We start from the raw sequence: 10,557 nt of genomic DNA on the forward strand, positions 1-10,557 counted from the left end.
GACAGGTGAGGTGTCCCCTCCCTATTGCATAATGAGTTAGAGATGGGACACCTCACATGTCCCTGCAAACTTATTATGCAATAGGGAGGACACATCAACTATCCCCTCACGGTCCCATATTTTGGGTCCTTTAAGTCATTATCAGTGTCTCAAAACGCCAAATATTTTAACTCCAAATCCCAAAGTCGGTTCAGCCAAAGCCCAGGCCCAAAAGCTAAACCCAGATCGACAACGGACGGGGTTGGGTCAAAAGTGACAATTGAACCCCCAAATGTTTTCCCGCGTCCGGACCTCCCTATAAAAGGGTAGGGAGCCCAAGACCAGCTTCTCGAGCAGGATCCAGCCTTTCGAGCTCGATCCCCTTTTCTCTCGCTCTGATCTCTCGAGATGGAGAATTCGAAGGAGATGATCGCTGCCTCTTCACCATCTGAAGCTAATTCCATCGCCGAAGCCGATTCTCATCTCTCTGCTCTTCTCTACGGTACGATTCCCCCCCTGAGAAACCCTAGGTTTTGATCTTGGATTTGATTAGATCGGTTATTTTCTGTTCATAGTTATGGAATTAGTATAGAGCCAAACGATCTCAGCGAATCTTGTGATTTGCAAACAAAATTGAGGATCAGTTGATGATATCGACAGTTTATTCATGAGATCTGAGAAATTTAGTGATCTTGAGGAATTAGTTTGCATAAATTGTGTGTAAAGATAATGGATTCCTTTTCCGGTTAGGGAGAGGATTTTCTACGAGTCTAGGATTACTTTTGATTTCTGAAGGTTTTTCTTCAGTTAGAGAGAGGATTTCTACTTTGTGCCTGTAGATCGGGTAAATTTAGTCAATCTTTTGGATTTTTATAGAGTTTGATGGATTCTGTGACTAGAAGCATTATCGAGTCCTTTGATCTTAAAATTTTCTCACGATCTTGTGGAACTTTTTTTTTTTTTTGCTAAAAGTAAATCTTTCTGAAACTTCAAAATCAAATGGATTCTGCTTAGTTAATGATCGGATTATGTACAGTTAAGGTGGTTTTAGCTTTTGAAATGATCAAATTTTGTCTGTTTTTTCTTAAAAGCTTCTTAAATTTTTGATGGTCAGTAAGCTCCTAAATATTTTTTGTGAGGTAAAGGGTATGGATTGCCCCCGTCTTATTAATAAAGTGGATTATAATGTACAAAGTTAGTAAGCTTCTAAGTAACATATTAATATTTTACAGCATTTACAGTTACAGGCATTAAGTTGTAAGAATTGTAGACTGGTCCTGATTAATTGTTTCCATATGATATTTTTGGAATTATGTGAAATGAATTTCGTGTATAAATGATTTTCATACTGTTTTTACAGTAGCCATTATTCTTTTACTATGTGCTGCACTTGATCGTTACTGGTAGTGCCAATTGTTTCTTATAGTTTCATACAAATTCATCTATATTTGTTTTGGGGCGTGTTTTCCCGCTATTAACTATGGCTATGTTTAAATATTTTGCTACATTGCAAAGGGAATGTTTTCTAGTCTAGCTATACCAAAGATTTGAGAATTTACATGTTGAAGAAGAACAATTTTTCACTGTAGACCCAAACTGAGTTTTTATTATCAAAATCGACCGATTTTTTTTTTAATTACCAAAATCGACCCGTTTTATGCCACGTAAGCATAATCTCCTTTCCTAATTAGTCGGGGTTGCCAACCCCGACTGTTTAGGAGTTGTTAAACCCTAATTAAATCATATTTAAGGCTTCTAATTGGGGTTTAATAACTCCTAAATAGTCGGGGTTGGCAACCCCGACTAATTAGGAAATGAGATTACGCTTACGTGGCATAAAACGGGTCGATTTTGGTAATTAAAAAAAATTTGGTCAATTTTGGTAATAAAAAATCGGTTTGGGTCTACAGTGAAAAATTGTTCGTTGAAGAATGTAAAATGATCAAATGGAAAATAATAATAATAATAATAATAATAAAGAATGTAAAATGCAGGAGCAGTTTCCTCTCCGAATGAATTGAATAACATGAATCAAATAACAGGGATTCAACTTAACCTCCGGTTTGTGATGTTAACATTTTGATGTATGACATAGTTTACTTAAGCTTTTTAATTAATTAAAAGATCACGATTTATAAGCTTTTCAATTTAGTAAAAAAATCACGATTTATAAGGCAGTTATCATGACACTTTTACCACCAGCTACGTAACTGTTACTGATCTGTTGATACCTAAGATCTGTAGGATAAGGTATTTTCTTTCTCTGAAACGGATAAACCCGTAGATTTTCTCTGTTAAGTTTTAGGTCACTTGTATTGTTTGTTGCCCCCATGTAAGTCTTCTGATCAAACAGTGCTGTTGTCTATCTCATTTTTTGATCAAAAAACAAGGGATATACCCTGTCATATGTATTAAAGATAAAAGTGTTTAATTACAAAAGTTTGGATACGAATTGTATCCTGATGTTAGGTAACAGTAAGATTAGTTCACAGTAACTAGGGATGTATAACCTTCTTCTCTCAAGGATCCATGAAGATGAAGAGAGGGCCTTGCCGTCATTCACCGTTGACATAGATACAAGAGAGAACCAAAGCCAGCTATACATATAGTTATTTGAACTAAAATACTGATGTCTAACATACTACAGAAGGTTTAAAAGCCAAAAATACAAAATATACAAAAAATATCTCCCAGAAGTAATTTGAACTAAAATACTGATGTCTAACATACTACAGAAGGTTTAAAAGCCAAAAATACAAAATATACAAAAAATATCTCCCAGAAGTAATTTGAACTAAAATACTGATGTCTAACATACTACAGAAGGTTTAAAAGCCAAAAATACAAAATATACAAAAAATATCTCCCAGAAGTACAAGAGAGAACCAAAGCCAGCTATACATATAGTTATTTGTTGTCTATCTCATTCATTGCTAGAATCACAAATTCCCTGAAAGCTATAGCATCAGGACTTGATATTAACATAGGCAATCATGTAATTTGGACATTTTGCTCCAGAACATGAATGAAGTGTATAAATGATCTTCAGTTCATTTCTACACGTCTAATTAAGTAAGACTAAAGCACTTTCTTTCGTGTCAAATGCTAAACCATACATTTAACAGTTTCTTTATAAATTGCAGATGTGTCTCAGGAGGTGCAAGTTGCTTTAGAGAATATGCTGAAGATGACTAGGTAACCATCTTACCAGTAGCAGTAATCTTCTAGTCTTTGTTTACTAGAAAATAGACTTCTACAATTTTAAACAAAGCCTTTTGTTTCATCGATACTGTGTATGGTCTGTCCTCTCAGTGTTTTCCCACCATCTTCTCTGGAAGTTCTAGTTTAGCTAGATTGACCATTTATCAGAATATACTATCTCTAGAATTCTTTTCATACAGTTATAAATCGTCAATGTTTACTAATTAAATGATATGATAAGAGAACTTTATCAACTGCTATTTATACCAATTTGCTATTAATTAGCTTATTAGAAACAATCATGACCGTAAGCTGACCTACTTTTCAGTAATTTTTGTGTGTCAATGCAGCTGCTAATCATAAAATTGTTCTCAACTTATCGTGATATAAACCTACTAAAATTGTATCTTAAAGCCAACTGTTGAATCCTACTTTCATTTCACATATATATTTTTTTCCACAAAAAGAAAGTGTATTGTTCACTTGTTTGTGCACCAAACTTTATTCTGTATAACATAACATTTGTTGACATAAACTTCAGATGATTTGTATGTCAAGAAAATGATAGCCCACAGTTTTTTCCCTATTCTTTACGGATCAGTCAGTTTTAGCACACTCTTCTATTTCTTTTAGCGGAACCATCTATCTGATGATATATCTATTTACAGTGAGATAAATCAAAGTGCTGGTGAGATATCGAGAGAGATAGAGAAGTGCAGGCAGTCCGAAAGTGCCAAGAATAAGATTTTGGAAGAGGAAAAAGAGCGTTTCCAGAAAGCTGCTATTGCTGTGTTACAAATGCTCCGTCACAATTAGATGCTATATTCTATGAAGGTGATCAGAATATATTGTTTGTATAGTACTATGCATACTTTGGTAGTGTACCAGTGTAACTAGTGTTTTTTGTTGGTTCAATATGGAGTTACATGATGATTCTGCTTGATTTACTTCTTTATACGACTTGACTTTCGCAGCCATTTTACTGACTTCACTTCGTAAGCAGAGTAATACCATAATGTAACCACATTCTGCATATGGTACCATCAGCTTTGATATTTAAGCCAAGGATCCAATAGGGACGCACACAACATAATACAATGTGCATGACATATATAATGATTTCTAGTTTGCCTATTACATTTAGTTTCCACCTATAACTTACATAATAGGTACAACGATCCTATCGTACGCATCCTATGCTCAAATTTTTTTATATTTCGCTCCTTCACTGGATGCTTGTTTCGTGTTTATTTTTTAGGTCATGAGATCCTCCATCTTCACTGTCTTTGATGTTGATTCAAATTGCATAATACTGTAAAGTAAATACTTGTCAGCAAATATTTAACTGAATGAAGTTAAAATTGATCATGATGCGTGAAGTTAAGGGATAAATTACCTGCAAAAGGGCTTATTTGGGTTGCAAGCAGCTCTTTGTCCATATTATCAGGAAGAAATTCTTTTTCTGCCCATGGATCCATAAAAGATCACACCTACAATATTCAGAGGGGCTGTTAATTAGATTCGTATCAATTTTTTTTTATAATCCACAAATGCTTCTTTTATGCTTATTTTGCACTGATATATAAATTAATACCTTTGACGAAAATGAAGCGTGAGGAGAGAACCTCAGAGGAGATATGCTATTGAATAGTTTCTATTTTAAATATGCAACCCACATAAGTGTTATTTCCTTCAACGAGAATAAACATATAATTGATAGTCTAAAACTACATTAAAAGAAAATTAAGGGAAGAAGCTACACGACCTAATTCAATAATAAATTGCAGCAGATCTAGCATGATATAGATAACTAGATACCATAAGAAGTTACTTCGAAGAAGACTGAAAAAAAGATAAAACTTTCTCCCTTGTGTAAAGATCCTCATCTTTTTTCCTATACAACCAAAGTTCACTGACTTTTTAGTAGATAGTACATGATACATTAATATAATTTTTTACAACTGGTAATTTTTTAGGGTTGCTCATTTCTGGAAATTGATTTCTTTAGGCATTAAAAACTAAAATATCCAAAAGAGAAAATAAATCAGTAAAACTGAACTATTTGCACAAACAAAAAACAAAGAAATAACAAAAGAACTTAAGTTAATAAATTATCTTTCACCTGGTGGATCCCTTATGCAAGGAATTTTGAATGGGATCGGTTCTTCATCCTCAATGTTGAACTTAACCTCAAGTATGAGCATGCCACCATCAATCACATAGTCATTCTTCTTCCTATCTTATGATTCATTGGGCTCATAATTTTGACATGTATATTTTCGCTCGTCCTTGATTAATTTATAGACCTTGAAATGTGAATGTAAAGAAAGTAGTAATTATATACATTTTAACAGATTCAATGATCCTACTTTTCCATGTACTATATTGTTTTAATCCATATTCTCATAATCTTGCCATATCTTCCAGGTAATGTTTGTGAGAATAGTATAGATTTTGATGGATGCATTTGGACTTATATAATTGATTATTATTCATGTACTAATATCTAAGAAATATTCAAAGGCCATGCCAAAATCAACTTCTAACCTTTACTGCCACAATTTTTGTGAATTGTCTTATCTTGTAGAATTTATTTTTACAATTATTTCTGAAAGTTTTAGGCAAAGTTTCAGGTTAGGTTATTTTTGCTCATGTATGCGGCTCCATCCCTTGTACTAGGGATGCAAAACGGACACATTCACCAGTGGAGATTGATGGGAGCCCAAACTTGACTTTACAGCACCAACAAATCAAGCGGTAGAATCTTTACGCAATCACTGATAAATCAAGAAAGTATGTGTTAGACCCTAATACCACTAGGAAAGAACCCTAGAGTGGGGGTGAATAGGGTTTATGCTAATCTAATCCGATTTAAATGCCAATTAAAACTTATTAATAAATTATCCTAGCAAGTATGATATACAACAAGATATATGCAAGGATAAGTGATATGAACAAAGAGATATATATCCTAGCAAAGAGGTATATGATAAAATATATGCAAGGATATATAAACTAACACAATGGTGAAATAATCATAAACAAGATAAATAAGATATTAGGCAATATAAACAATGAGCAATTGACAAAGGCGATATAATGATAAACACAAAAAATAAATGCGTAAATGCAATCACAAACAAACGATATGTTCATGAGGTTTGGTCCCCACGACCTACGTCCCTGCTCCTCACCTCGAAGAGATCTCTACTATCACAACCGGGTTTTCTACGCTCACCCGAATAACGTTTACACCTCACACTCGGTTTTCTAGTTCACCGAAAACTTTACGATCAACACTCTTGCAATCACACTTTACACCCTCTCAAGTGTTAGTCTCTAGCCCGTGTCTCCCTTAAGTGTTAAGAATTACAACCTACATCTAGGCATTACCACCTACCTCACTCCTCTTGGGACGATCCCGTCTCTCACCACACACTCCTTTCGGTATACAAGTGTATTACAAAATGTATCTCACAATTAGGCTCAACAACAAGATTTGTTCTCTACAATGGATGAGAACTCTATGTAAGCTCACTCTCAAAGAATACAATCTTACAACTCTAAATATATTATGTATGAAAATACTTACGCTCAAGTGGGTGTGTGTAATCAATGAGATATAACAACTAAACTTAAATCAATCTAGCACAAATATGTATGAATCAAAATATAAATAAGCTAGAAGATAAGTTTAGAAAAACTTCTCTAAGAATCAAGAGCGACAGAGAATGAGATTGAAGCCCAAACACCAAACAAATGATCTCCTCCTCTTGTAAACCTCTTTTTGCATAAACTAAAACAATCTTCAAAACTTGAAACAAACTCTCACAAACTTGTAAAACTTGTTTTAAAACTCTCTTAAACATCCATAAGAAACAATAAAAGTTGAGGGCTTTTTATAGCCTCTTAAACCAGCCACAAACCCCCAAAAACTAAAAATATCAAAAACTAGCCGTTACTAGCCGTTATAGGCTGAAAAGACCAAAATACCCCAAAATCCAGCATTCTGGAAATTTGTGTATCTGACTTTGTAAAATCAATTAAAATAGTAAATCAACTCCAAAAATCATGAACTTTTGTGGGATGTTTCTAGACATGTATATAAACATGTTAAAAAAATAATTTCTGAAATATCACTTCCCATTTGTGAGAAATAAATATTTTAAAACAGATATTCCAGATTCTAAAAACTGCTGAAACACTTGATTTTGTAAAATCAATTCGGTATAGTAAACCAACTCCAAAAATAATAAAATTTTGGAAAATGATTATAAACATGTAATAGAACATGTTACAAAAAGAATTTTTAAAATTACTTTTCCCATTTGTTAAATATAAATTATTTTGTAAACTATTTAAGAATACGAAATCATCAATACTTGATTTTGACAAAAACAATTTCAAACAAGTTTGTAAATCCTTTTGAATGGATTAATAGACTTAGGAAAAGATATAAAATATTGTAAACAAGTCTTTAATCCATAAACACATAATTTTTCAAATAAACGTCTTTAATCCATAAATGAAATCATGTTTATTTGCATGTATAGATATGAAACAAATACGTGTATACATATAGTTATATCCATTTGTTTCATATATATATGGCTAAAAAAATCGATAAATATGAAATGTGTATAAACAAGTATATATGTTTCATATTTATATAAAGTTGAAAGCTATAAAACCAAAATATGTATGTGTGTATATAATTGAGCTTAAAGTATCAACACACATAATATAAAACCTAAACTATTTACCCAAGCAATGATCTTGATCTTCAATAAGCTCTTTTTGGTAAACTTGCGGATGAAGCTTGAACTTGGATCTTGAACTTGAATTGCATAGGCTTCAACCACTATTCCGCCAACCTCCATTGGATATGATCGCGAATGCTCGATTCCATCCATCCTCTAACATGTTGTTTTTCTATAATAAATAGATAAACACAAACACTAGACAAACAAAATTAGTTGTAAATTGTTTGTTAAACATCATCAAAACAAGAAGGCTAATAGTATGTAGCCCAAGAACACCAAGAAAGAATCTGAAATTCTGAAAATAGGAAACCCTAATTTTATTGATAAAATTCTCTCAAATTTTCAGTCACAAAAAAGATAATAAAACCCTTATACCAAGCCGGTCTTAAATAGCATCTGTTTTGGTTTCCTAAATAAATCATAGTTGTAAATAAGTTCCTACTTTTAAACAATTCCCTACTTCCTAAACAAATCCTATTTGCCTAAACAATTCGCTACTTCCTAAAATAAATCATATTTGTAATCAAATTAAATTCTATTAAGACTCTGATTCCTTCATTTTGTAGCTTCTTGTAATTATGCACCACGCGAGCATGATCATTCATACACACTAATGGCTCTGGAATTATATCCTTCTGCCATCCTTCGAGCCTCCACTTTTCCTCAAGTGTAAGATCATGAAATCTCTCCTTGAGCTCATCATAGTCCTTCCGTGTAGCCTTGTCCTCCGTTAAGCCCTTCCAATGCACTAACACTTGTCACACCCTCTCTCTAGTGAGCAGCTTTACCCAACTCTGATAGAGAAGCACCTCATTAAGAACCAATTACATGCTATCAAATGAAGGTAATTTACCCACGAGCAAATTGGAATCCCTTACTTTCTTCTTCAACGCTGATACATAAAAAACTATGTGCAAAAGAGAGAAGTCTGGCAATTCCAACTTATATGTCACCTCTCCAACCCACTATAATACTTTGAAGGGCTCATAATACTACTATGACGACTTCACATTGGACCTCTTCTTCAAGGATCTTTGTCAGTATGGCTACAGCTTCAAATACACCAAGTCACATGGCTTAAAGATCACATCTCGTCGCCCTTCGTCATGCTAATTCTTCATCTGTTGTTGGGCTTTAGATGACTCCTCCACATCATGCAAAATCTCATCATTTTGCCAAAAGCTCCTGCTCTACCTCATCATTCTTCGTCGTCCCCAACTTATAAGACTATAGCGGCAGCCATCCATACATTACCTCAAATGGGCTCTTTTGAATCGATAAAGGGAATGCAATATTGTACCAATACTTAACCCATGGGATAAATCCTTCCATCTATTTTTTTTTCCTCATGAAATACTGGTCTAAAGTATAGTTCACCACTTTCGTCTGCCCATCGATCTATATACCATATGATGAACTCGCCTTTAGCTTACTCTCCTGTAATGCAAATAACGACCAAAAGGAACTCATGAATAGCTTTTCCCGATCGATGAAACCTAAGCTATGCTTGCTGCCATAAATGGATACCTCAACGAAATGAAGTGCGCCCTCTTACTCAAGCGATTTATCATGACTAATATAGATAGCCTCAAATCACTGACAACTAGGCAAACCATCTACGAAATCCATAAATAAGTCCTCTCAAATTCTCTCTGGAATCGGCAAAGGTTGCATCAAGCCCATCGGAGCCCTCTGGTCATATTTTATCTTCTAACACATATCACACTCCGCTACTTTTGCCTTCATTGTAACCTCATTTAGAGCCCTATAGTCTATGCAAAATCTGCATTATCCCATCCTTCTTCCTCACCAAGGGAATAGGTGAAAAGAATAGACTCCAACTCAGCCTGATCAATTCACTCTTTAGAATCTCCTTGACTTGCCTCTCGATCTCTATCTTGTGCAAGTATATTAACTGGCTTCGACCCATCCTTTAGAACAATCCGATGATCCTATACCCTCAATGGAGGTAGCTCGGTAGGTACTTCTGCGATCCTGTAATGTCTTGATACTACCTCTTGCATCCTAGCATTCAACTGGACTAATGGATCCTCTACATCAACCCTTGAGTTCAGCAGTAGAAGTCCCTTGGAATCCCCTTGATCCTCTGCATCTGTGACAATAACAAAGCACTATTCTCCTTTTTCACATAGCCGATCAAATGAATTAGTTTCACAGCTCTTCAATCCCCTTGTATTTGTAGTCCAAGTGTGCCTCTTGCCCTTCAAATTAAATACCATCTGCATCATCTTAAAATTCATCTTTGTATCACCTAATCGCCTCAACCAAGCATTCCCCAGGACAATATCAGTACCAACCAGCACCAACATATGAAGATCAGATGTAAGCCTAACCCCCTTGACATTCATACTAAAATACCGAACAATCTCCTCACACTACATCTTTTCCCCGTTTGTGATTTGTACCTCAAATGGCTCTACTATTGTACCTTTCAGACCCACCTTCTTGGTGATTCCCGCATTAATGAAATTATATAAAGATCCAGGATCAACCAACATTAACACCTCGTGTTTCCCTATCCAAGCTGTCATCCTCAAAGTAGACGATCTAAGAACCCTGATCATCACATTCAGGGACAACTCAACACCTATCA

The 10,557-nt window shown here is 34.5% G+C and overlaps 1 protein-coding gene across 1 annotated transcript; it reads left to right on the forward strand.

Annotated features, from left to right (window-relative positions):
* Window positions 320-4,123, forward strand: LOC109845169. The gene is made up of 3 exons (XM_020414383.1): window positions 320-481; window positions 3,123-3,174; window positions 3,849-4,123. The coding sequence occupies exons 1-3, from the start codon at window positions 388-390 to the stop codon at window positions 3,994-3,996; spliced, it is 294 nt and encodes a 97-aa protein (XP_020269972.1). The 5' UTR covers window positions 320-387; the 3' UTR covers window positions 3,997-4,123.

The sequence above is a fragment of the Asparagus officinalis genome, chromosome 6, assembly GCF_001876935.1.
Source record: "Asparagus officinalis chromosome 6, Aspof.V1, whole genome shotgun sequence".
NCBI lineage: Eukaryota > Viridiplantae > Streptophyta > Magnoliopsida > Asparagales > Asparagaceae > Asparagus > Asparagus officinalis.

Coding starts and splice junctions, on each gene's coding strand:
- LOC109845169 (XM_020414383.1), top strand. CDS start 388: ATGGAGAATTCGAAGGAGATGATCGCTGCCTCTTCACCATCTGAAGCT. Junction 482..3,122: donor TCTCTCTGCTCTTCTCTACG/GTACGATTCCCC, acceptor TATAAATTGCAG/ATGTGTCTCAGGAGGTGCAA. Junction 3,175..3,848: donor AATATGCTGAAGATGACTAG/GTAACCATCTTA, acceptor ATCTATTTACAG/TGAGATAAATCAAAGTGCTG.